Genomic DNA, 27451 nt, shown 5'->3' with positions numbered 1-27451 from the left:
CCTTCGCTAGTATCCATGGCAACCAGGGGGCCCTGCAGGTTTAACCACCTGAGCGTCTGCCCCGCGCCCACAGGCCATGCTGGAGCAGCTGCTGATCCACCGGCCCGTGGACCCCATCCAGTTCATGATCCAGCACTTGCAGCGGAACAACGACCACGGTGAGCTCTTGTGTGTGCCTCGGCTGCCCCTCTCTCCCTCCTCTTCAGGAGGCCTACCCCTCCTCCTCGGGCACCACCTGTGTCGGAAGGAAGGCGAAAACAGGGTAGGGCTTTGACAACTTGTGGTAGTTAATTGGAAAATGTTTTCCATTTCTTCCGGAACCTAACTACTAAAAATTCTCTTGCCAAGTTATTGAAATGCAAACCTCAGAATAGCCCACGGAATCAATTATTAATGCTTCCCGCCTGCCCTCGCTGATGTCGCCTGTTGGGTTTTAGCTCTCTGATCACTGAAGATGGGTTTCTGGTATACCTAGACAGGTGAGCACTTGGGCTTTTCTGATGCTCTCATTATCAGCGCCGGCTAATGAGTTCCATAGCTCCTGAACCCCAGCATGAGAGCAGAGCAGCCAGACGCAAGGCCAGAGCACAGAACCAGGGAGCAGGCGGGAGGAAAGGCGGAGGTGCTCCAGCAAGCAGAGTCCCCCACTACAACCCCACTTCCATGGTTTGCCAAGTAGATGGTGACTCTGCCCTAGGTGTGCTGTCAAGGGGCACCGGGGTCTTGGCAGGCCAGTGATTGTTCCATTAGCTGCTCTAAGCTATCAGCGTCCCAGGAAAGGGAGTGCCTGCTGCAGCTTCAAGAGGTACCAGCCTGGGATGCCCCTGGCGCGGTCCCGTGGCCTAAGGAGAAAAATGATGCCAAGTCATTTAAATAAAAAAATGTAGCTGGGGCTGGGAATATGGCCTAGTGGCAAGAGTGCTCGCCTCATATACATGAAGCCCTGGGTTCCATTCCCCAGCACCACATATACAGAAAACGGCCAGAGGTGGCGCTGTGGCTCAAGTGGCAGAGTGCTAGCCTTAAGCAGAAAGAAGCCAGGGACAGTGCTCAGGCCCTGAGTCCAAGGTCCAGGACTGGCAAAAAAAAAAAAAAGTAGCTGGGTACTGGTGGCTCACACCTGTGATCCTAGCTACTCAGGAGAATGCGATGTGAGGATCGTGATTAGAAGCCAGCCCAAGCAGAAAAGTCTGTGAGACTCTCATCTGCAGTAAACTAATCAGAAGAAGCCAGAAGTGGCGCTGTGGATCAGGTGGTAGGGCACTAGCCTTGAGCACAAAGAGGTTCAGGGACAGCACCTGGTCCTGAGTTCAAGCTCCAGGACCTGCAAAATAAATAAATAAGCCAGTGCCAATGACTTATGCCTGTAATCCTAACCACTCAGGAGGTTAATATTGGGAGCATCACAGTTCAAGCCCAACCTGGAGGAAAAGCTAGTAAGATACCATTCCCCACCCCGTAGTTCATCTAATGGATGGGTATGGTGGTCTCGCCTGTAATCTCAGCTATGGGAAAGATGTAAGCAGGAGGATTAAGGCCTAAGACTGGCTCCCTGGCAAAACAGTGAGAAGCTATCCGAAAAATAAAAAGGGCCGGGGGCATGGCTCAAGTGGTACAGTAAGCGCAAGCCTATCGGGTGCAAGGCCCCGTGTTCAAACCGCAGTACCATCCAAAAAATAAAAATAAATAAGTAAATAAGCAAAGTGAAGTGAAAGCAAAATAAGAAGGAAAGGAAAGCCAAAGGGCAACAAGAGCATCGAAAGCCAAGGAGGCCATGGCGGAGGCCAGTGGTGACACCAAGCAGAGCTATGGGGCCCTGCCCCCTACCAGGAAGTGACAGCCAGGCTCTGGATGTCTCTTGGCCTGTCTCCACATCTGTGAAGTGAGTGTCACTGGCCCAACACTCAGGACAGGCCTGGTGGCCAGTCAGAGACAGCGGGCAGAACGAGAGCCGTGGCCTCCCGGATGCCGGAGGAAGGGCGGGCTGGCACAGGGACTTGAGGGATGCCATGTTAGCTTTCTGCTTGTGGAAAGCTAAGTGGGACTTCCCTAAATTAAAAGTTGTGAGCTAGGCACTGGCTCATGCCCATGTTCCTACTCAGGAAACTGAGATCTGAGGATGGAGGTTAGAAGCCAGCCCGGACAGGAAAATCTGAGGCGCTTAGCTCCAATTAACTCACAAAAGCCAGAAGCGAAGGTATAACCCGTGTGACAGGGCACCAACCTTGAGCAAAAAATCCAAGTGAGGGCCTGAGGCTCTGAGTTCAAGCCCTAGGATTGGCATGCACGCACACACACACGCACACGTACACACACACGTGTGACTGATGATGCCTAGGTCACACTGATTATTTTTCCTGTTAATTGGCACGTCCTGCCTGGGGGCTGTGTGTGCGCAGCTTTGCATTCTTGAGCTTTGATGGCCCCCTCCACCCCCCCACCCCGCCCCCAGCTGCCCTCAGTCTCCAGCCTGGCTATGTAGCCTAGGCAGATTCCATCTCCTGCTACTCTGGCCGCAGATTGACATCCCACTGTCAACCACATTGCACCAGGTTTTGAAGTTTGAATGTTGTCATCTGGGCTGAATGCATGCAGTGTAGCCGACAACTGCTGGACAGCTCTTTGTGTGGATCCCTGTGTCACCTCCTTCCATGCATTCAGGGGGCTCCTGGCTTTCCAGAGGCTGCCGTCCACGGGTCCTTTATCCTACCCTCCGGGTTGTTCCACATCATGGCTCCTGGCTGTGCTCAGCCTCTCGTCTGCCTCTGGGATGCAAGGATGCTTTCCAGATACAGTCATGGGATTCTCATAACCCTTGTCCCCACGGCCCAGGCCCTAGGCTAGCAGCATTTCTGGCTACTGGGACGTCTTTAGTTCCCTTCCCAGCCAGTAAATGAAAGAGGACAGGGACTTACTTGGCGGGCCTCTCTCCCCCTGCCCGAGCCTCCCCAGACAAGCGAAACGACAGCTGGTGGAGGAGGGGGAGCAGGGGACCAGCCACCTTTGTGGCCTTTCCAGTAATGGGGTGAAGCACAGAATCCATTCCAGCCAAGCCTCCCAGGTTCTAGAACAGTGCAGAAGCCCTGGAAGGGTCCAGTCATGGTTCGCAGTGCCGTGAGCTAACTTGTCCGATTGGCATGCTTGCTTCCACCCCCGCGGCGGCCGGTGTCCCCGGAAGCCAGGCACTCGGCCCTGCTGCCGGATGGACCGAGGGAGCACCGGCGGGTGACGGGTGTGGCGGGGGCGGGGGGGGTGGGGGGAGGCCGAGAGCCCATGCCACCTGCGAGCACGCGGGGAGCGGAGCCAGCCCGGCCCAGCGCTGGCAGCCCCTTCCCCCCAGAAAAGCAGATTTAGTACAAAGTGAGCATTTACAGTGGCCCTGGGCAATATTAAAACAGGCGGCGGTGGATATAATGGTGTATTTCGTTCCTTATCAAACGTTTGTCCAGGAAAGCTGTGTATTAGAGCCCCAATACCTAAGGGTTTTCTTGTGAATTTTAAATCATGCTCCTAGTTAAACCTCAAAAGCCTTCGCGGATGGAAAGGTTCTTTGATTTCCTTTGAAGCCGTTGGGGGAAGTTGATTACTCTTGGCAGTCAAGCAGCCTTTTATGACACTGTTTATAAATAATTACTCAGGAGCTGGGCTGGAGTTTCAAGGTGTTAGATTTTTAAGAAACTGAAATTAATCACATAAATGAGTACGAGAAATGAGGTGGGGTGAAAGCCCGCGGATGTTCCGCTTTTAAAAGTATTTTCAGAGATGAGTACAATTTGGGAGCCTGGAGCAGGAGGGCTTCCCCTGCAGCTTCGGCCCAGAAACTTTGCCAGGAAGAAAGCGCTACTGGGGACTTGGTCCCTCGGTGCCCTGGTCACCGTGAGTCTCCTTTCTTCTCTGGCTCCCCCGGCCCCCAGCCCTGCACATTAGAGCCCCCTTAGCGCGATGGGGCAATGAACAGCTGGCCCGTGCGCCCCTCCGCCAGTCCCTTACTCTGACTTTGGCCACACAGGTGTTCTGCCTGTTACCCTAGGGAGCCTCCAGTTCAGGGGTGGAAGGAGCCCCGCCTCCTCCGATGGCCCTTCCTGCAGCCCCCTCAAACCTAGTGTGGCATTGCCGCTCCACCCTCCCCCTCCCTCCTCTCACCGGAGGATGTGAGTGTTCCCAAAGTCGCCTCATCATCAGACTTGGCCAGGAAGCAGTTTTTCCTATCTGCTGTGGCTTTTCTCACCTGGAGGGAGGGTGCTAGAAGGCCTTGCCCCAGCTGACCAGCCAAGGCAGAGAACGGGGCCCCTCCATTCCTGCCTGGGAAGTGACAGCCAGACCCTGGGTGTCCCCTGAGCTATTTCCTCATCTGCAAAGTGAGCTCCGCTGGCCAGACACTCCGGCCAGGTCTGGTGAGGGGTCAGACCCATTAGTTCAGGTGTCCCCCGGGGACCTGCTTCCCACCGGGAAAGGGCGGGGGGTGAGGGGGGGACTCAGCGAGCTGTTACCGCGGATCTGCGGCTGATCTTTGCATGGCATCCTGTTTCCTTCCTCTGACCTGTGCCTGCAGGCTCCTGTACCCCATTGCCACCGTGGTCTCCCCTCTTTCAGTGGCTGGCATCTTCTCCATGTTCTGCTCGCTGCTTTAGGATTCTGCAGGGCTGAGAACATTCCAGAGCCAAGACTATAGCCACAAATGAGCTGTCAGGTTTTTTTCTTTTCCATTTGCATAGAAATGCCCATATTTGAAAAACAAAGACTTTCCTGCCTTGGGTTTTATAAATCTGGTTCATGCATTCTAGGCCTCTTTCCATTATTTTCCTCTGTAAAATGATGGGGGATACGATTTGCTAAATAAAAAGGCATACACACAAACACACACACACACACATAAAACTTCGAAGGTCAATTTACATAAAATACAACTTTATTTGAGAGAATGTCTCTGAGACAAAGTCCCTGTTTAAAATGCTTTATGGTGTTTGAAATCCCAATTGTTCTTGATATTTATTAGTTTGGCAAATAAGCTGCCGTGTCCATGTCCCCGTGGAGAGAGAAAAATAAACCATCTCAGTGATCGCTTACCTCTAAACACAGACAAGTTTCCTGGTAGGAGCGGCTCCCGGCCGCTGGGTTACAAATGGCCATGTCAACAGCAGAAATGAAATCTGGGAGGAAAGAAATAAATACACGGGAGTGCCACCACCAGGGAGGCTGCTCTGTCATGCTGAGTGGTGACATTCAAATCTTTTTATTCCACAGTGCCGAAGATTGTGGTATTAGGTCCACCCGCCTCGGGGAAAACAACCATAGTAAGTGCACATATTAAGTGTTGTGTTATTGTCATCCCTCATTTACGCTCCAGCGGCACGGCGGCGCGCCTCCGCGGATTGTCTGTCTAGCCCAGCCGGGCAGCGTCTCTCCCTTCCTACCCCTTCCTACTTTCTCGTTACAAAAAGGCCATGCATGTTCACAGTAAGAAACCTAGAAAAGATACAAAAACACAGTGCCCCAACCACCGCAGCACAGCCCTTCCAGAGTGTTCTCACGAGCCCCCCCCCCCCCCCCCCCCGCCGCCCAAAGTAATTGCACACTTTTAGCTGTAGCCTTCGGGTACGCTTCCTGATCAGGAGGGCTGAGTCCAACAGCATACATGTTCCAGAAATAGGCCTGTTACGGGGTTTGAGGGAGGGGATTCCCCGTCCCTCCAAGAGCCCACCACTCAGAGACAGTCTCAAGCAAAAAGATGGATTCATTGAGGAAGCAAAAAAGCGACCTGACCGGCCAGGGACCCAGCACAGATGTAGGGGGTTGACGCAGGAGGTAGAGCAAGCAACAAACAAGTCGAGCAAGCCATTTACAGAAGCACAATTTTGCAGTCAGGTTGACCTAATGTTTAACTTCATTTTAACAATTGCTACCACAATTCACAATACCCAAAATATGGAAACAACCCAGATGCCCCTCCACAGATGAATGGATCCAAAAAATATGGTACCTGTACACAATGGAATACTACATAGCGATTAGGAATGGTGAAATATTGTTATTCGCAGGGAAATGGTCAGAACTCGAACAAATAATGTTGAGCGAGACAAGCCTAGAACACAGAAAACAAAGGGGCATGCTCTCCCTGATATATGACTGTTAAGATGGGGTGACGGAGAGACAGTAGAGACCAGGTCTGTGAAACCAAAAACTGCTTGTCAAATGGTATTTCCCACAGGATTGGGGCAGCAACCCAACAGTATGTAACTAAAACCAAACAACTACTCAACATATAAAGGTCAAAAATCGACCTCTCAGTGGAATACAATAGCTCAAAAGCTATGTATGTACGTTCATATAAGACTACTGTCGACATATTGTCTAATATTGACATTACATTTAAAGTCCTAGGCGAATTTTCTTGGGCTTGGCCACGTGGCTACTTTATATGTTCTTGATACATTGTATATTGTATATATGTCTACCTGACCTAGAGAAGGGAAAGAAAAACAGGGTGTAAGATAGCACAAGAAATGTATATACTGCCCTACTATGTAACTGTACCCTTTTTGCACAACACCTTGTCAAAAAAATTGTGTTCAATTAATAAATTTAATTTAAAAAAAAAGAAAGGAAGAAGAAAAATAAAAGGAAGAAAGACCAATGGAAGGAAGAAAGAAGGAAATGTCCTGTAAAAGAACAAGAGGGAAAGGAAAGGAAGAAGGAAAAATAGAGGAAGGAGAAGACGGAAAGAAAGAAAAGGGGAGAAGGATAAGGAAGAAATGATGGAAGAAAAGGAAGAAAAAGGGAAGGGAGAAAGGAAGGAATAAGGGAAGAAAAAAAGGATCACAGAAAATATGGGAGGAAGGAAAGATCACGAATACAGAAAGGAGAATGGCAGGGAGGAAGAAAAACAGGAAGGAAGGAAAGAAAAAGGAAGAAGGAAAGATCACCACGAATACAGAAGGGAGAAAGTCAGGCAGGCAGGCAGGAAGAAGACAGGAAGGAAGGAAGGAAGGAAGGAAGGAAGGAAGGAAGGAAGGAAGGAAGGGACGGACAGGGTCAGGATGGACCTTCCAGACCATCCCTAAGTGACCTGTTTGGCCTGACCAAGCAGGCCCTCTTGTTGCTGGGGCAACCGTGACCTCACCAATGGGAGAAGCCGCTGATGAGACGAGCACCTTAATGATCCAATCGCCACCTGTGGGGGAGGGGGAGAACCCAGCCATGCTGGCCCCCATGGGTGCTCCGGGAGGGGGCGGGGAAGGGCAGATGCAGCTCCTCACACTAACTCTAGTTTTATAGATATAGATATATATATAGAGAGAGATATACATATTTAAATTTGGTATTTTTTGCATTCACTTTGATCCTCTTTTAAAAAAAATGAAATAGTTCATTAAAATATTCCATACCATGAAAAACAAAAACAAAAACAATTGCTACCATGTTTCCCTAATCAAGATGGAGTCAGCTCTACTCCCTACAACAGTCCAAGCACTCAGGAAAGTGCAAAAACCAACACAAGTGTTTATGTGTACAAACACTCAGGAAAGCACAGAAACTAGCACAAGTGTTCATGTGTCTAGGTCCCAGAATTTACAGATGTTTATCACCTTGCCATCTTGGCTTTGTTCTCTCTCCATTTGAAAGAAAATGCATTAGAGATCCAGCAAATAGCCAGAGTGCCAATGGCTCACACCTGTAATCCTAGCTACTCAGGAGGCTGAGATCTGAGGATTGTAGTTTGAAGCCAGCCCAGGCAAGAAACTCCATGAGACTTACATGGGCACTGCCCAGGCCCTGGGTTCAAGCCCTACGACCTGACCTTCCTCCTGCCCCCCGCCTCCTCCCCGTCCACAAAGATCCAGCAAAATACCTCAGTTCCACAGAGTCCTTGTCTCCCTCCCTTGAGGGAGACTTGTCCTGAGGTCCACAGTTAGAGCTGGTGTTCCATCTACTGCATCATTTCTTGTGTTTCCCCTTATCCCCTCCCGCCAGGGCTTTGGATGGAACCAGAGTCTTGTGTGTGCTGGACAAGGACTCTGTCACTGAGCTCAGGGGACCTAGATCTCCACTCCCCTCTTTTTTTCTTGTCAGTTGTGGGGCTTGAATTTGGCCTGGGCGCTGTTTCTGAGCTCTTGAACTGAAGGCTAGTGCTCTTGAGCCACAGCGCCACTTCCGGTTTTCTGGTGGTTAATTGGAGATAAGATTCTCATGGATTTTGCTGCCCTGACTGGCTTTGAACTGTGTTCCTCAGATCTCAGCCTCCTGAGTAGCTAGGATTACAGGTCACGGGTGCCTGGCTCCATTTTCTTTTTTAGGTGTCAAAATTGTGTTCAAATTTTAACCATCTGAGATGGAACTCTTTCTGCCTTTTAAAAACCTGTTAGAGTGGGCTGGGAATATGGCCTAGTGGCAAGAGTGCTTGCCTCATATACATGAAGCCCTGGGTTCGATTCCCCAGCACCACATATACAGAAAACGGCCAGAAGTGGCGCTGTGGCTCAAGTGGCAGAGTGCTAGCCTTGAGCAAAAAGAAGCCAGGGACAGTGCTCAGGCCCTGAGTCCATGGCCCAGGACTGGCAAAAATAAATAAATAAATAAATAAAAACCTGTTAGTGAGCACTGAACATTCAATCAGAACACGTCATGACCCAATATTTAAGAAAAAACTGAGGCTAGGCACTGTTGGCTCATGCCTGTAATCCTAGCTACTCAGGAGGCTGAGATCTGAGGATCATAGTTCAAAGCCAGCCCAGGCAGGAAAGTCCATGAGACTCTTATCCCCAATAAACCACCTGAAAACCGGAAGTGACACTGTGGCTCTGAGTGGTAGAGCCTTGAGTGAAAGAGCTCAGGGACAGCACCCAGGCCCTGAGTTCAAGCCCCGTAACCAACAAAAAAAGTGAATGCTGAGCTAGAATTGTAGTCATATTTCCTTTACTAGAGTTAAAAACTTGCTCTAGGCTAAGGGCCGGTGGCTCCTATCTGTAATCCCAGCTACTCAAGGAGGCTGAGATCTGAGGATCGCAGTTGGAAGCCAGTCCAGACAGACAAATCAGGGGGACTTTTTATCTCCAGTTAACTAGTGAAATGTTGGAAGTAAAGGCATTTCAGTAAACTAGTAAAATTTTGATAAATTAGTACGGTGGAATTTAATTTTTTGAAATTCTGCTCATCAAAGACATTTCAGAAAATAAAACCTGGGGGCTGGGGATATGGCCTAGTGGCAAGAGCGCTTGCCTCGTATACTTGAAGCCCTGGGTTCGATTCCCCAGCACCACATATACAGAAAATGGCCAGAAGTGGCGCTGTGGCTCAAGTGGCAGAGTGCTAGCCTTGAGCAAAAGAGAAGCCAGGGACAGTGCTCAGGCCCTGAGTCCAAAGCCCAGGACTGGCAAAAAAAAAAAGAAAAGAAAAAAAAGAAAATAAAACCTGGCCAGAGACTTGGAGCAAGGGAATTGCAGTGTCTGGCCATTGTGGATGCATCTCATCAGCTCCAGGGGTAGACTCCAGCTGGGGAACAGAGCCGAGCAAGAACACAAGGCCCAGAGGTAGAGCCCCAGTACTGGCAAAACCTGTACTCCACAAAACTTGGAAAGGCAGGAGCAGAGCTGGAACAGACAAATGGGCATCTTAGGCTGGGAGGCTCCGTCTGGATGTGGCTCCTTGGGGGACCCCCTACAGCCATGGATCCCTCTCTTCCCCGTGGCCAGCCTGCTGTAGCAGAAGGACTTAGGCCTCTGAATGGAATTATTCCTTTTTGTTTTCAGTTGTTTTATTTTGTAACTCAGGTAGGCCTCGAACTCATGATCCTCCTGCCTCAGCCTCCTGAGCAGTGGGGTTACCAATGGATGCCAGCACCCCAGCCCTTGGCTGGACTTGGTGTACTTATTGCTGTCATTGAAGTTCTCTTCTGCTTTCCTTTCTTCAGGCAATGTGGCTTTCCAAACATCTGAACAGCAATCTCCTCACTAAGGAGAACTTGATAGGAAAAAGGTTTTCTCCTCTTGCTGTGGAAGCCAAGAACTATTACCAGAAATTCAAGGTAGGGCTGGCCCCGGGGCGGCGCGGGGACCAGGTCCAGCGCTTCCCGGCACGCTCTTCCCCCAGCCCCTGCCTGCTTGTCTAGTTCCATTAGAGAGAACAGGCAGGATGTGATGGGAGGAGGGAGAGAATCCCGCACTGGAGCCTGCACCCGGGGGAGGAGGACCACCGATGGAGCTCGCAGCTCGCTTTTGTCCTGGTGGAGTTCTGGTGGGCCAGGTGGCTCCTTTTCTCATTAGGGTCAGCCCAGCGTAGGGGCGGACGCAGAGCGCAGGTGTCCGTGCCGCAGATGGCGGGCCCGGAGGCTGTCACCAGGCCGGGTGGGGCCGGGCCGGACTGTGAGTCGGATGTTCCCCTCTGCTCTGTTCCCCTCACTCCCGTCTGCTGGGACGCTCCAGGAGGATCCGCGTGCTCTGTGCGACACCTCGCTTGCTCTGTGCCTGCAAAAAGTCCTCCAAAGGGAACCACGGGGCTTGAGCGCATGGGTTTGGGTTAATGTAAATAGAAACACAAAGTATTTCCTCAAAAAATCTCTCTGGCTTAGGAGGCAGGGATGTGCCTGGGTCTTGAGGGGCTTCCCTGCTGGTGCGGGGCATGGCTGAGGAGGTGAGCTTCCCCCCCCCCTCGCCCCCCGTGTCTGTTGAGCACTCAGGGCTGACAAAGGTTGAGTGTTCTGGCGAGAGTGAAGGGCGTGGGGTGGGGACTCCAGTGTCCCCGCCCCGTGCACCAGGAAGCCACTTGTTTTGCATAGTGGCTTTCCAGGTCTGTGGCAACTTCAGCGCTTACCCTAGGTAAGACCTCAGGGTCCCCCTCCAGTCTTGGAGTGCTCCCCATCCAGTGCTCGTTCAATGGCAAGGTCTTCACCCTACGCTTGAATGGCCAGTGTTGTTTGAAGAACTTGGAGTAAGGCTAGACTTTGTGGGCGACCAGCGAATGGTGCCAACAGGAAGGTGTTCTTGGCCAGCCTCTAGTTTCAAGTAGCAGGAGAAAGGGGAATGCAGGGGCCCAGGGGCTCCTGAGACCTGCTGGACCAGCAGCCAAGAAGGGGGGCCCTGGCCTCTCCCGGCCTTTGGGCACTTGAGCAGCTCCCCTCACCGCGCCCTCTGCAGCTCCCTAGCCTCCCCTCTGCCGTCTGTCTGTCTTGACCCTGCTCTCGGCCACTCCTGACGGCCACTCCACCCTAGCTCCCGTGTCCTCCTCTGGGCCAGCCACAGAAACAGCTGAAGGCCCACGTGTGAGGAGGGAGCTCCGGAGCCAGCTGGTGGGTCAGGCGTCCCGGGAAGAGGTGAAGGGGGGGCCCTCGCTGGGGAGGGAAGGCCTCGTTCAGCAAGGTTCCTCGTGCACAGTCACACCCCGTGCCCCCCACGGCCCCGGGAGGCGGGAAAGCGCCTCTCAGCTCCTGCTTTCCCTGCTGGTTTCCGGGCTGAAGATGCTTCGTTAGGTTCCCAGGACTGAGCCCAGAGGAGGGAGGCAAGGCAACTCCTCCCGGGCTTCGTTACACTAATTACCAGCCAAGTTCAGACCACGTCGAATACTTTCAAGGGCGTCTTGTTGGGGCTCCCAGTGCAGGAACGGGGGTGGAGAGGAGATGAAAGGCAAGGATGCTGAGCTTCATCAAGCAGCAGTCCGTCCTGAAGTGCCCAAGTGCACGTGTAGGGTTGGGCATGGCCTGGCTTTATCTGCAGCCAGGCCTCATTAACTACCATCTCCAGATTCTCTTCTGATTGAGTCTTTTTTTTTTGCCAGTCCTGGGGCTTGAACTCAGGGCACTGTCCCTGAGCTTCTTTTGCTCAAGGCCAGCACTTTACCACTTGAGCGACAGCGCCACTTCCGGCCTTTTCTGTGTATGTGGTACTAAGATAAGGAACCCAGGGCTTCCTGCATGCTAGGCAAGCGCTCTACAGCTGAGCCACATTCCCAGCCCTGCTGACGGAGTCTTTATAGTGCAGTTTTCCAGGAGCGACAGTCCCTTCAAATACCTAATTTTCTCTGCCAGATTCCAGTGTTGCTGGTGTTCACCAAGCCATCCATGTAGGATCCATTTCCTAATTGCCTGCTGTATATTAGGTGCTGTTCTGTGGTGCTCTGGGAGAACCACAGGCAAACCCCTTACCCCGGAAGCTGCCAGCCAGGGCACAGAGGCAGCACGGCTAAACTAAGCACCAACCAGGGAACGGAAGGGCAAGACCAGGGTTCAGTCCCGTCATCCATGGCAAGGTCGGCTGGCTCATTTACCAGTTCAGTTGGATTAGCTCTCCCCACCTGCCAAGATCCAGATGCTGGCTTGGGCTGGGAGCAGTGTACAGGCTGGGGGCCGAGGCTGCGGCGCTGTGGCCCAGCATGTGCGAGGCCTAGATCCACCACCAGCGCTGCAAAAAGGGAGTGTTCAGACTGCCTGGGGTCAGGCGGGGTCCCCAAACCCCAGGCCCGGAGTGGGGCAGAGTCCCCAAACCCAAGGCCCCGAGTCCAAAGCCAAGGCAGAGCTGCCGCAGGGATGCGGAGGATCTGGGGCATGTGCAGAGGTCAACCCAGCTTTTCTGTGTGTCTCTCGTGTTACTATGACTACTGTCAGTGTATGCTGAAGTGGAAGAAGAGAACCCCACTGTGTCCCGTGCCCAGTTTCTCCCTTCCTGTTGTTCCGTTCTCCCCGCTCCCCTGGCCTGGGTGTTTTGTCTAGTCTGTGGCTCCCGAGACACTGGATAGAGAAATGGCCAGTAACCAGACACAGAAACCACTGAGCCGTGGTCTTCAGCGAGCCGCTCAGGAAGCCAGCCCACCGCCTGCAGGGAGCGACCCAGCCCCCTGTGGGCCTGCCGTCCAGGAGGCCAGTCACTAACGGTCCTGCCTGCCCAGCACGCGGTCACAATTTTCTTTTTAGTTTTTGCTCCTGTTGCCATCTTGGGACTAACCAAAGCACACCAGTTACACGTCTGGTTCCGGTTAGCAGCCTCAGCCTCCCCACACCAATGGCCTCCAGCCAGGGTGGGCCCCCGCTGGGTGCTGGGTGCTGAGTGCTGAGTACCTCGGGGAGGACGGCCCCGCTGGGTGCTGGGTGCCTCTGGCGGGCAGCATTTCCTACAGCAGGTGGCCCTTCTGGCTCTGCCCCCGCCCTTCAGTTGCCCTCTTCAGTCAGTACCAAGTCAGTAGCCACTGAGTCAGCCCTGGGCGCTGGCGAGCGGAGGAGGAAGAGTCCAAACTGGAAGCCGCCAGACCAGGGCCAGGCTGGGCCTGTGCTGTGACCCGGAGTGGCCAGGCTGGGCAGGCCGCTTCCCTGGTCCTCCTGCCCCCCCCCCCATCTCCCTGTAAAGCCAGACTCGAGGGGGTGGGGGTGGAAGAGCACCGCAGAGCTCCGGAAGGAGGGAGCCGACTCCTGCAAAGACAGTTTGGCAGGGCTTCAAGGAGCGGCCCAGCAAGCCTGGTGTTGAAGTGACACATCAAAGCTGCCATCACGACGGCAGTGGCAGGAGGCGGTGGGGGGGGGGTACTCGGGACGGGCCGCTCTCAAAGCCCCCGCCCGGCCCCTGCCGCGTGGGCTCTGGCTCGTGCCCCCCCTCCACCCCCCAGATCTGCTGCCTTTCAACCTGCATTCTTAGACTGCTTGTGTCGCCATGGGCTAGGGGGCACCCCATGTCCCGTGGCTGTAGGGGGAACCCAGCCACCGGAGGCCTGGAGCCAGGACCGGGCGGGCCCGGAGGAGCAGGAAGGGACGCGGGGAGGGGCGAGGTGGGAGGACCAGGCCGCTTCCTGCTCCTGGCTTGTGCCGCCCGCTCCCCTCCGGCCCTGGGACGTTCCTCTGGACAGCCAGGAGGAGGAGGCCGCCGGCTCCCCAGCAGTCCCTGGGCCCCGGGGGCTCGGCTTAGCCTAGCGGTTCTGCAGCTGAGGCCCGCTCCAGCCACATCTGCCCCGCATCTGCCCCGCACGGCAGGCCCTCAGCCCACCCAACCCTCCCAGGCGAGGGCCGGAACCACCTGCTACTGCGAGCGAGCAACACAGTACCGAGAGGACAGACGACGCCGACTCTCAGGAGGGGGCGGGGGCAGGGATGGGATACGACCCAGCCTCTGGCCTCTCCGGTCTCTTCATTTCCCCCATGTGTTCACTCATTCTCCCTTCTGCTGTCTACTTCACAGAAGCCACGGTGGCCCCGTAGCTTTGGAGCAAACGCGTCATAAGCCCAGCACGGGCGCCCCTTCCCGCATTCGCTCACGGTCCGCTGTTCTCCCAGTTTTACACCCTTGGGAAAGCCACTTGGGGATCCAGCTTGGTTTTTGTGCTGGCTTCATTCTCCCACACATGCCTCTTGTCCACAAAGTGGCTGCCGTGCTCCAGGTCTTCTTCTCTAACCTTCCAATGGGTGGAGAGCAAGGATTCCTGCTCCTGCTGGTTACACCGAAGCCCTGCGCCCTGAAAAGGATGCCGTGGGATAGGGTCGGAAGCAGGGTCTGGATCAGTGGCCGCGGCTGGGCGGGGGACATGCTCATCAGCAGTTCCTCCGGAATCTGAAAGTGGGGCTAACGGGCAGCCCGGGGCTTCTCAGAGGAAGGTGGAGGAACCGTGCGTGGAAAGAAACCGAAGCGTAGGTCGTGTTACCAATTCCCGTTGATGGGGTACATGAGGGGTACGAAGGGCAAGACGTGCCCTCAGTCACCCCTGTCTTGCCCCACGCGGGACACTCCCAGCCTCCTCCCTGCAGCCCGTCCACCCCAGGACCCCCCCTCCCCCTTTAACCTCCTCCTCACAGGTCAGGGGTGCGGTTCTAGCTCCAGCAAGACCCCAACACCGGGGCCCCGAGGCTGGCCCGCCCCCTCGCGCCCGGCCGCTCCGCGCGCACTCGGGTCCTCGCGCGTCGCTGAGCACAGTCCCCGCGTCACGAAGGGCCGGGCCGGCGCCACGGGGCAGCAGGAGCGTCACGCTGTGTCACCGTGTCGCCTTCCTCTTTCAGAAGCTGCCCAACAGTATGCTGGTGCAGCTGATGCAGGAGCGCATGGAGGAGGACGACTGCATCCGGAGGGTAAGGCCCGGGGGGGGGGGGGGGGGGGGGGAGGGGCGGACGCCTGCGCGTGCGGAAGGAGTGACTGTGGGCGCCTGGGAAAGAGAGAGCGCCGGCCCGCTGCGAGGGGTTGGGGGAGAGCGCCCAGTCGACGGACAGTGGCAACAGAAAGTGGTGGGGTGGTAAGGGTCAAAGCACGCCAGGCCAAGACACCAGGGCCCAGCGCAGCTGGCGCCCGTGCAGCCTTGATCTCACGCAACCCTTTCCCGTGCCACGGGAGGAAACCCGGCTCTGCCTGCGGGACCACAAGCCGCCACCTGGAAACCAAAGCAAGAGGAGGGCAGAGTCAGACCACGCGCCCTGAGACTCCTTGGGGACTCCTTGGGGACAGGAGTACGGGGCGACAGCAAAGCTGGCGGCTCCCCGCGCCTCTGAGCCGCACAGAGGCGGGCCACGGCTCGCTGGAAGGCCCCCGGTCGTCCTCAGAACCCGTCCACGCGTCCAGCACGAGGGAGGACAGGCAGAGCCTCGTGGCTGGCTCCACACGCCTGTCCCTTTGGGCCACCCGGTGGGAGGCACGACCGTGACAGCTGTCCCCTCTGGCACCGGCCCCCTCCCCCTCCTCCTCCTCGTGGTCCTCCCCAGGTCATCGGCCCACAGGTCTTTGAGGTCCCGTTCTCTTTAAATTTTTTCGTTTTCTCATTAAGAGAGCTGATCGTGTGGATTGCACCACATCTGGGCTCCTTGACTCTCCTCTTCCATAGCCAGTCTATTCCTGCGCTCAAGCAGCGAGTTTTCCCTTTATTAAATTCCATTTAGTCCTCCTTTCTACCTTCTGTTTCTTGCCCGAGACTTTCTGTGTTTGCATCCACTGACTAGCCAGCCAGTTTTGGGGTGTTTTTTCTTAATGCAGCTATGATATTAGCTGCATTCGAGTCTTGATCCAGTAACGCCACCCTCAGTCATGCCGGAGCTGGTGAGATTTGCCTGATTCTCCTTGGATTAGCTGTTTGGTCTCCTGGACATTTTTCATGTGTCGTTAGGAGATTCTGGGCGCTGTTGAAATCCCACGGCAAATGTGGACATTTTTGTCTTGGCATCTGCCGTTTGGTTGGGTTCTAACTGTGACTTACGGCCGGGCTTCTCTGGGTCGTGCGCTTGGCATGGGTCTCGTTTCCACAAGCCTTGTGGTGGCTGTGCCGTGATCGTGTTTGCTGCTCCTGGCTGTGTAGGGCCCTGGGCAGAGATCTGTGCGGGCATCCACTGCCCACTGGCTTTGGGATGCTGTTCCGGGTCAGACCCTTGCATGCACCGCTTGGGGGTGAGGCCATGAGTTCATAAATAGCTTCCTCTGCTTGCGGTTGTGTTTGTCCCTCTAGGTTCATGTATTGTAGCTTGATCATCAGGGAGGTGGGGCTGAGCCTGGTGGAAGGTTCTAGGTAATCTGCTCCACTGTCCTTACAAGGGACAGGGCATTTCTCCTGGCATCCCCATTAGTTTTCAGGAGAGGATTGCTAGAGCTCCTCTAACTCCTCCTCTACATTGGAGACCAAGTGTGAGACAGAGCACCCCGAGTTTACCAGCAGCCACCACCATCAAAATGACAATGCTGGGGCTGGGAATGTGGCTCAGTGGTAGAGCGCTTTGCCTAGCATGCATGAAGCCCTGGGTTCCATTCCTTAGCGCCACATAAACAGAAAAAGCTGGAAGTGGCGCTGTGGCTTAAGTGGCAGAGTGCTAGCCTTGAACCAAAAGAAGCCAGGGACAGTGCTCAGGCCCTGAGTTCAAGCCCCAGGACGGGAACAAAAATGACAACATTGTAGGACATTGGTGGCTCTTGCCTGTAAACCTAGCTACTGAACAGGCTGAGAAATGAGGATCGCAGTTCGAAGCTATCCTAGGCAGGAAAGTCCATGAGACTCTTATCTCCAATGAACCACCAGAAAACCAGAAATGGAGCTGTGGCTCAAAGGGGTAGAGCACTAGCCTTGAGCAGAAAAGCTCAGGGACCGTGGGCAGGCCCTGAGTTCAAACCCCACAACCACCACCACCACCACCACCACCATGCTAATGTTATTAATTCCATTAGATTCTAACCAATATTGTCAGTTATATGTCCCATATGATTATGCTGTGTTGTAGCTCATATTACTGATCGTGTGGATGTTTATCATCTTGATTATTTTGAGGTGACGGCAGCTGTCTGCTCCATCGTCACAGGTGTGCCTCACACTGTGCAGAGAAGCTGATTCCTAAACCATTGGTAGCCGCCACTGATTTGGAGGCAGCCTGGGTGACCAGGGCTGAGTCCCTGTCCCCGTGCTCCCCACGGAGGCTGCGGGCCCTCCCTCCTTCACAGATGCAGGATTCACGACCCACGCAGGCTCTGTCCGCTGCCGAGGGGTCCCCCCGTGAGTCCCAGAACCGCCATGCAAGCCCGGCACGGGGTGCAAGCCCGGCACGGGGTCCCAGAGGCCTGGCCTGCGCCCCTGTGGGGGACCTCGCTCTCTCTGGCCTGTTTGAGCATCTGCCACACCACAGGGCCGGCGTCCAGCAAGTCCCTCCTGGCCGCCCAGTTGTGTGATTCGGATCATGTCCACACCTCTGTTACCTGCAGAGGAAAGAAATAGCTCCCTCACTTGGTTTTAAAATTTCCCCTAACCTTCAAGGGGCATTCAGAGCGTTTCTCATCTCTTCCCGGCAGAGGCGGCTCTCTGGAGTAAAAGGTGAGGCGGCTAATTATGTGCTTTGGTGGTTCAAAAGCAAAACAAACCCTCCGCCAAAACAAACAGGCTTTCTTGCTTTTAGGGAGAAAAAAAATTACACATATGCATATTCATTTATATGGTAATTATTATTATTATTTAGCTACACAGGGACTAGAATTGGTAATTTAGAGCATAAAATTAACTCAGGGGATAGTGCTTAGGGAGAAATAATGTAATCACAACCCATCAGGAGTCTATAGTTAATTCTGGGCTTTTTCTTTCTTTTTCTTCCTTCCTCCCTTTCTTTTTCTCTGATGTAATCTTTTTGAAGTGACCATCAGATGCATGAGAGAAAGGGAAATTAGCAGTTTGTATTGGGAGGGCTCTACCTGTTGGAGACCCATTAGCTGTTCCTTAGGACGTCAGACTCTGAAGTCAGAATGAGTTCAGCCCTCAGCCCTCTTCTCTGACACAAAAGAATAGCCAAGAAATAAGACAGCTCACGCCTGCAATCCTAGCTACTCAGGGGGCTGAGATCAGAGGATCAAGGTTCGAAGCTAGCAGAGGAAGACAAATTCTCGAGACTTTAATCTCCAGTTAACCAGCAAAAAGTAGTAAAGCACCAGCTCTGAGCAAGAGAATGAGGTTCTGAGATCCTGAGTTCAAGCCCTAGTCTCCCCCAACACACACACACACACACACACACACACACACACACACACACACACGAAATAAGGAGGGTTCTAGAAACTTGCAGGCAAAGGATCATCACCATAAAGGGTCTCAATTTTTTTAACTTTTTTTTTTTAATAGTGGGGTTTGAACTTGGGGCCTAAGCACTGTCCCTGAGCTTTTTACTCGAGGCTAGCATTCTACCACTTTGAGCTACAGTGCCACTTCTGATTTTTGGGTGGTTACTTGGAGATAAGGGTCTAACAGACTTTTCTGCCCGGGCTGACTTTGAACCATAATCCTCAGATCTCAGCTTCCTGAGTAGCTAGGATTACAGGTGTGAGCCACTGGCACCCGGCTAAGGTACTAAATTTTATGTTGACCAAAATCATTGTCTGTGTTCCATTCGTTTCCGTTACTGACAATCTCTTTCCTTGAGTTGGCACCTAATCTCTCTCCCTGCGGTTACCCTGGCTTTTCCCCCTTATTCTTTCTTCCTATTGCCACTGGAAATACAGGTTTAAAAATAATGAGTGAATTTCTTTCATTATTTTGCGTTTTGGCAAAGGTTTTAGTATATAACAGGAGAATAGGAACTTTCTTGCTCCCCATGCAGGAAGTAAGAATTAAGACTCCATAAGTTTATTTCTATAATACACCCACTCACACAGCTCAGAATTAAAAAGGTGGGTGCTGATGGCTCACGCCTGTAATCCTTGCTACTCAGGAGGCTGAGATCGGAGGATTGTGATTCAAAGCCAGCCTGGGCAGGAAAGTCTCTGAGACTCTTTTATCTCCAAGTAACCACTGAAAAGCTAGAAGTGGAGCTATGGTTCAACTGGTAGAGCGCTAGACTTGCGCAAAAAAGGTCACAGACAGCATCTAGGCCCTGAGTTCCAGCCCCAGGAGAGGCACAAAAACAAACTAAGACACAACAATAAAATCCTCAAGTGACCCCTCTACTGCTTCCCATCCCCCGCTTTCCGTTTCTAGTACTGGACTTTGCCCTCAGAGCCCTGCACTTGCTAAGCAGGTTCTCTACCACTTGAACCATGCCCCAGTTCTTCATTTTTTGTGTGTGTGCAGGTACTGGGTCCTGAATTGAGAGCATGGTCACTGTTCCTTAGTTTAACTCAAGGCTGGTGCTCTACCACTTGAGCTAGCACTTCACTTTTGGCTTTTTGGTGGTTAGTTGGAGATAAATCTCATGGACATTTCCATGTAGGCTGGCTTTGAACTGCGATCCTCAAATCTCAGCTTCCTGAGTAGCTGGAATTCCGGGTGTAGGCTCCTGGCGCCCAGCCCCCGGGTTTTTGGTGTTGTCTTTGTTCTCCATCACTAGGTTGGATTTTGCGTAGTTCCCAGGCTGAGCTTTACCAGCTCCCACGGTTTATGCTCTCTGCATAGCTGGATGCATAGGCCCAACTCTCCGTGCCCAGCTTATTAGTTGACCTGGGGTCTTGCCTGTTTCTCTCTCACCTGAGCTGGCCTCACACAGCTGTGTTCCTGATCCCCACCCGAGCAGCTGGAGTTACAGGTGTGCCCACCACGCCAGGCCTCCTGCCTACCCCCCTTCCCCCCCCCCCCCCCCCCCGCCGTGTATCCTTAGCGCCCGCAGGGCTGGGGCCGCCTGCATTCCTGTGCCCCCTCCCACCTGCCCCGCACCCCAGCCCCTCTCTCCTGCAGCCTGACCCCTCCCCACACTCCACCCACCGGCTCCCTAGAGCCCTCCATCCCCGAGCAGCACGCAGGTGGGGCCCGACACCGCCACGCCAGCGCAGCGCCGGCTCCGGGTGAGAACCCTGCCCCGTCCCTGTGGGGCCTGAGCCAACCTCCCAGGTCCTGACCCGCCAAGTGAGCATTTCAAGCCACCGAGCTTGTGACGCAACCATAGGACCCCCATTCGCCATTCCCTTCCCACTGCCTGCGCAGCCCCGGCCCCTTAGCCAGAGCCCCCGTGCCCCCGTCTCTGCCGGACGGATGGAGCTGCTGTAGGAAGGCCGCAGCCCTCCCCCGGGGGGCTGGGAGACCCGGTGTCTCGAGCGCACACCGTCCCCTCTCCTCCGGGGCGTTTTCACACTGGGAATGAAGGATCCGAGCTCTGAGAGGCCCGGGGCAGAACCGCCAGCCTCTCCTACGGCACCTGGCATACACCCCGCGCTCGGTAAATATTTATGGAACGAACCAATGCCATTTGGCTCATTCCCCGTGTCTGTGTCACCATGGCGATGGAATCCTACCCAGCTTGCTGTCGGCCCCGGGATGGGAAGGTGTTTAAAATCCAGCCGAAGGCTGCAGCCCGACGCGAGGGTCCGAGGAAGGCCAGGCGGTCGGCGCTCGGGGTGCGGGCCGGTTGTCTTGGCCGTGGTGCTGTGTGGTTTGTGTGCCTTGTGGAGGGCACTTAGTGACCTCCCTCCTGGCATCCTCACAGTATTTCTGTTAGCAGGGCTTTCAAGTCTTCCACTTGGCCCGGTCCCCACACGGCGGTCAAGCCTGTGTCCCCCCCCCCCCCCCACCAAGGGCCTGGTTCCAGCTTTAGAGCGCTTGTCTAATTTGATGTTGATGCCTGTGCTGTGGCGTTTCTCCATGCTCTTGTTTGTTTGGTGTCTGAATGCCGGGCTTGGGGCTTGACCTCAGGGCCTGGGCACTGTCCCTGAGTTTCTTTTGCTCAAGGCTAGCACTTTACCACTTGAGCCACAGCGCCACTTCTGGCTTTTTTTTTTTTCCTGGGGTGGGGAGAAGGCATTTGTTGGAGATAAGAGTCTCACAGACTTTTCTGCCCAGGCTGCCTTAAAATTGGGATCCTGGGATTGCAGCCTCCTGAGTAGCTGGGATTGTAGACGTGTCTCCAGTGCCCGGCTCTGTAGTCTTTTTCTTTATCCCACAAATAGACTAATGATAAGAATTATCTACCAGAATGTTCACTTTTTAAAACATTAAACAAGGGGGCTGGGAATGTGGCCTAGTGGCAAGAGTGCTTGCCTCGTATACATGAGGCCCTGGGTTCCATTCCCCAGCACCACATATACAGAAAATGGCCAGAAGTGGCACTGTGGCTCAAGTGGTAGAGTGCTAGCCTTGAGCAAAAACAAGCCAGGGACAGTGCTCAGGCCCAGAGTTCAAGCCCCAGGACTGGCCTAAAGAAATAAACAAAACATTAAACAAGAGCTTGATATCGAGTGATCCTATCTATCTTTCGTATGTATTACAATTGTCCTTATCAATATCTCTTTAAAAGCTGCTTCAGAACCCATCCTACCTGGAGCCTTTCGTGACGGGGGTGGGGGGAGTTGGGGAGGTGAGGCATGGGCGGAAGCAGGGCTGTGGCTGAGGTTGGCTGGCCCGTGTGCTGGCACCGCAGGGCACCGCATCAGAGGCTGAGCCTCTGCCCTGCCCTGTGCCCCACGCCAGGCCCTTTGGTGTCCCCAGAGCCAGCTTCCGGGAAAGACACACACCGGAACGTAGGTGGCAGGGAGAAGAGGAGGAGCGTTCGTGTGCCCGGATTCTGCCCCCGTGAGGGAGACTGGGCACCGTTTCCTGTCTGGCAGAACCCGGGGCTGGACGGGTGAGCGGGCGGCGAGAGCTGCAGAGGTGCCCGGCCGTCGGAAGGGGCCGCCACCCCGGAAATGCAAACACTCGCCCGCAGGAGCCCAATGCACGAGGTCCCAAATGTCTGCCCCCCCCCCACAGCCTTCCTCGTGCAGACTCTAACCAGGGCAGCCAGGCAGCAGGGCGGCACCCCGAGTTCTGCAGGAGCGTCTGGGGGGTTCTTGTACTTGATATGGGAGACCCGGGTTCTACTTGCATTTGCCTGTCTCTTTTAGCCCTTGTTACTCTCGGAGCCAGGGAGATTTCATAAAGCAGAGGGTCTTAACTTTTCTTGGAGGGTTCCCCCCAGTTTGGGCTGTGGATCTACCCTTCCCTGTCTACGACAAATCGGTGGTCTTCATTAAGGAGTTGACACTTAACAAAGTGGTTGATGAACACAATATGTCTTGATCAATGTCACCCCTTCCGACATTCTCATCCATCCCCCCCCCCCACTCCTTCCCTCTCTCTTCTTAATTCTGTAGGATGTGCCTCCCTCCTAACCCACCGCCTTCTCCCAGAATGACTTGTACCACGGAGCCGCGCCTCCAGCCCTGCTCTGTGCATCTAGGAAACGTCAGGAGAGCGGAGGGCTGGGCGCTGGCTCAGAGGACCCGGTGGCTGCGTGCTTGCTCTCTCCTTGCGGTGCCAGCAGGCTGGCGTCAGCCACAGAGCCCTCACCCACAGGGAGATGGCGCCCTCCTCCTCAGTGTCCCCTCCTGGGATGGCGTCACTTCTATAGCCTGGCCCCGGGGACCCCACGGACGGACATCTGATGCAACTCGGCTTTAAAGTGCCAATTCGCTACCTAAGAATGAATGAAGTGTCCGTTGATCCACGTGTGACGGTTCATACGTATAATCTGAGGGAGGAAGAGTCGTGCTTTGAGGCCAGCCCTGGCAAGATTGCTCCATGCCTGGTACCGTACCACAGAGGAGGCTGAGATCGGGCCAGCCAGGGGCGGAAACGTCCACAGACTTCATTTCAGCAGAGGGGAGCTGGGTACAGCGATGCTTGCCTGACATATCAGCATCTACTAAAATAGGTGAATTGAGGTCCAGGCACACCCAGGTAGGAAGTCAGAGCCCAGCTTAAAAATAACCAGTGGGCTGGAGATATGGCCTAGTGGCAAGAGTGCTTGCCTCGTATACATGAGGCCCTGGGTTCGATTCCTCAGCACCACATATACAGAAAATGGCCAGAAGTGGCGCTGTGGCTCAGGTGGCAGAGTGCTAGCCTTGAGCAAGAAGAAGCCAGGGACAGTGCTCAGGCCCTGAGTTCACAGCCTAAGACTGGCCAAAAAAAAACAACAACACAAAAAAACCCAGCGATTCCTGTGGTGTATCCTACATGGTTACTGTATATGATTTTGGTATACTAGATGTTTGTGTATATGCCTACCTGATCTAGGGAAGGGAAAGAAAAATGAGGGTGTAAGATATCACAAGAAATGTATTCACTGCCTTATTATGTCACTGTATCCCCTTTGCACAACACCTTGTCAACAAAATTTAATTTAAAAAAAAAGTTAAAAAAATAACCAGCGAAGCCGGGCACTAGTAGCTCATGCCTGTAATCCTAGCTACTCCAGAGGCTGAGATCTGAGGATCATGGTTCAAAGCCAGCCCAGGCAGGAAAGCCTATGAGACTCTTATCTCCAATAAACTACTCAGAAAAAGCCAGAAGTAGTGATGCGGCTCAAGTGGTAGAGCGCTAGCCTTGAGCACAAAGAGGCTCAGGGACAGAGCCCAAGGCCCTGAGCTCAAGCCCCAGGACTGGTGATAATAGTAATAACAATTAACAACAACAACAACAATGAGTGAAAAGCAGGGCTGTGTCTCTGGACCTCTAAAGATGGGGACTGGTAACCTGCACCTGCTCGCTTGCTTGGAACCTCGCAAGGGTGGCTGGCCGCAGGGCGGACCTCCTGCAGGCCTCAGGGTGGGGCGAGATTAGCAGCGCTGGGTGAAGCCAGGGCCAGAAACCATTGAGAAGTTACCTGTCCTGCTGCCTGCTGCCAGTCCACACATCAAACGCAGCCTGCCAGCAGGTGCCTGCATTGTTGGAGATTAGACTTCAGGATGAAAGTCCTTGCCAGTCTCCTTTTAGCTGAGTTACTATAATGGCGTCCTGAGGTCGTGTGGCAGGCCACGCCATCCACGGGCTTGAAAAAGCCAAGGTAGCCAGTGCCAGGGAAGTCTGATGACGTCCCTTCAACCGAGGCTTCGCGTTCTGTGGTTCCGGTCACCTGGGGTCAAGTACGACACGGAAAGTTCCAGAGCTAAACCATTCCTAAGTCTTACTTGGCCCACTGTTTGAGGCTGCACGATGAAATCTTGCCCTGCCCTGCCCTGTGTCCCCTGAGGCGAGAACCACCCCCCCTGCCCAGCGCGCCCATCACGTCCTCGGGCCCCGGGGCCGGCGTTCCCGCAGCCCCCTCTCACTAATGAGGCCCCAAATACAGAGCGCGGCTGCCGGCCAGCCAGCTTGCCGCACCGGGAGGGGGCCGCAAAGCGCTTTCCCGAGTGAAGAGGCGACGGTCTCGATGATGAAGGAAAACCCCTCCTATGCAGACATGGCGAGGACCGGTCCGTTCTCAGGGAGACAGACAGACAGACACACACACACACCACACACACACACACACACACCACACACACACACACACACCACACACACACACACACACACACACACACACCATCCGCACATCTTATTAGTGATAGCCTGTTACTATATCCAGCTCATCAGTTAAACTTTATCGTGGCCAGTAGACTTGGGAAAAGCATTATGTGTGTGTGTGTATATATAGATTGCTTTTATGTAATAAGCTTTCTAGATGCATATGGGGGGAGCTGGATCCAGCCCCAGGCATCGGTCCCTGGGGTCGCAGAGATCCTCTGCTATCTCTTGCCATCGAGGGCAGATGGCTGTCGTTTTGTTGATCTCACTGATTGGCTTTAGAAAACGTTAGTACCCCCAAACTTGATCTCTGAAAGAGTATCGCTCTTCTGGCCGATAAAACGTTTCCTTTGCATGTTGGACCCCCACACCACTTTTCTTTTTTTTTTTTTTTTTAGGGTGGCATTGGGTCTGTGGTGCCGCTCGTGGTTCAGCTTTGAGCTGTGTGAATCTGGTGGATGGAATCTAAGTCTGGCCTCCCCTCCTTCCCCGCCCCCCCCGCCCCCCCCCCCGTGGAATCAGCACCCCGCGGCCCTGGGGACGCCTCTGGTGGAGCCCACAGCTAGACGCTGGGAAGGCCCAGGGGGTGGGGTACCCACCACTGACTCTGGCCTGGGGAGGGGAGGAGGCCCGGAAGGCAGCAGAGGCCCCCGCGTGCCATCGTTAACCGCGCTTTCATAGCAGTCGGCGAGGGCCGCTCGTGCCGCGGCAGGCCGCGCTCCGCTGAGCCTCGCCAAGCTCCCCGGGCTGCCTGGCTCCTCTGCCCCCCTCTTTTTCATCTGTGACATCTGCTCGGTGCTTGTCCCTCCTGTGATAGCATGCCCCGTGCAGCTGTGCAGACCTCCAGCTCCGCGCCCGAGCTCCGAGCGCCCTGAGCAGACGGCCCTTTTGATGTGTGATAAAACAGAACCAAGCCACGGGGGTATGGCGAGTGAAGGCATCAGAATATCAATTAACCTGCTCTGAACAAAGCTGCGGCTCCGGAGCGGAGCAGACATTTTACTCAAGTGTCAGGAAGATGGATAATGTATTCTAATTAGGGATTGACTGCATCTCGGCATCCAGCCCCTCCTGGCCAGCCGATCCACCAGCCCAGCCGTGCAAGGTGGTGGCGAATGTCTTCGTGTCCCGCCGCGGTGGTGGCTGCATGAAAGTTCCAGCTTGACAACTCCTGGCTGTGCCAAAATCTACAGCCACCGGAGTAGCCATTTCCCCGAAGGCACAGCCCATGTTGCAACCGGGCAAATAAGCTCAGTCAGTGCACAATCTCCAGGATGGAAGAGCCTTTCCGAATGTTCGCTAAGCGTGGGGTTCCCCCCCCCTCCCCACGGGACAAGGGCCGCTCCAGGGGTCCTGGGCACCTCATCCCTCGGTGCCTGGTGATGGCTCCACTCCTCCAGTTGGAGAGAAGAACCTGGAGAGCTGGTGGCCTGGACTCTGAGCCCCAGCCCCTTCCTCCCGAGATCTCACACGCAGGCCCGGCTAATCAGGGAGATGTAACTCATTTTGCTGTACTTTTCCTAGTAATTGGAAGGCCTGGTTTCTCCAGCGTGAAGTCAGGGAGTGCTGTTCCTCTGAATACTTCTAAAAGCTTTGGACCGCATACTGATTCAGACCCGCTGCAAATTTATGGGCGAGATGATAATGACTGCGCAGTAATGCAATATTAAAAGAGGAGGTCTTTCTCGGTGCCGAGCAGACGAGCTCCCAGCCTTCTTCCAGCTTCAAAAAGCAACTTGAAGCAGAATCACCAGCCCTTGTCGTAGAAGCAGCAATCAGCGGGCTCACGCCTCTGTTCCAGGCCAGGAGAAAATCAAAAGGGAGGAATTGCGCTATAGCTTAGGAAATGGTCGACTTGTGGGCCCGGGGGGGGGGGGGGGGGAGCTGGTACCCGCGGCTCTGACACGGGGCGCTGCTTCACGTGGAGCCGCTCACATCTGCAGGTGTGCGTGCTCCCAGCACTCGGGTAGCCCTAACGAGGACTTGAGGGAGCAAGAGGATGTTTAAAGAAAAAGAAAAAAAAATTTTTTTGTACTTTTGCTTCATTAGTTCCAGAAACCAAGTTCAGTGGCTGTGTTTTCCTGTATAATTTAAGAAATTAATGAAAGTTTCCTGGTTTTTTCCCAACACTTTTTAGGCTGAAAATGTGTTTAGCTTTTTTTTTTTTTTTAACCTAGCAGGTTGAGGCTGTGGCAGCCTCTAGACTGCGATCGTGAAGCAGTGCAGCCACTTAGGAGAACGTTAACGGAAGATGCCATTGCCAGCGTCCCAGCTGGGTCCTGGAGGCCAGGGGTGCCGGTTCTGAGGGCCCCTGAGCCCCCAGCTCATCCTCCCATCTCAACAACCCAGTTCTCAGTTCTCATAGTGTCTGGGGAGGGGGAGGGGCTTGAAAGGCGGGGCTCCTTTTGGTGTTCAAGCATTAAAAACCATCAACTTCAATTCAAGGCTGCCTGGCCCCCTTCACTACAAAACAGGAACTTGCAGACATTTGCTGTTTTATTGACAATGGCAATGCTGCTTTATCTGGGTATGAAGTCTAAATCATTACTCTGTGTGTGTGTGTGTGTGTGTGTGCGTGTATGTGTGTGTGTGTGTGTGTGTCTAGATTCCCAGGACTTGAAAGGACTTCAGAGATTGTTTAATGTGAACATGGCTGAGGGACGTAAGAAAATAGCTTAAGCAAATGGCACGACAACGCATCAACCTGATACTGGGGAAGTGTCACTTCTTCATGAATTAATCCACGCACTTATGTCATTCCAAAACCCTCGGAGCATTTCCATTTTGGAAC

The 27451-nt window shown here is 54.1% G+C and overlaps 1 protein-coding gene across 1 annotated transcript in view; it reads left to right on the top strand.

Moving 5' to 3' along the window:
• The window catches only part of Ak8 (adenylate kinase 8), a 92856-nt gene that overhangs the window by 2893 nt on the left and 62512 nt on the right, over positions 1-27451 (top strand). Inside the window, exons 2-5 of the mRNA XM_048352850.1 lie at positions 74-158; positions 5245-5294; positions 9908-10021; positions 14963-15031. Coding sequence (XP_048208807.1) covers positions 74-158; positions 5245-5294; positions 9908-10021; positions 14963-15031 — 318 coding nt within the window. The remainder of the gene's footprint in view (positions 1-73; positions 159-5244; positions 5295-9907; positions 10022-14962; positions 15032-27451) is intronic.

This window comes from Perognathus longimembris, chromosome 1 (genome assembly GCF_023159225.1).
Source record: "Perognathus longimembris pacificus isolate PPM17 chromosome 1, ASM2315922v1, whole genome shotgun sequence".
Taxonomy (NCBI): Eukaryota; Metazoa; Chordata; class Mammalia; order Rodentia; family Heteromyidae; genus Perognathus; species Perognathus longimembris.
Note: the sequence above shows the minus strand (reverse complement) of the source record. Positions and strands in the feature narration are given on the sequence as shown.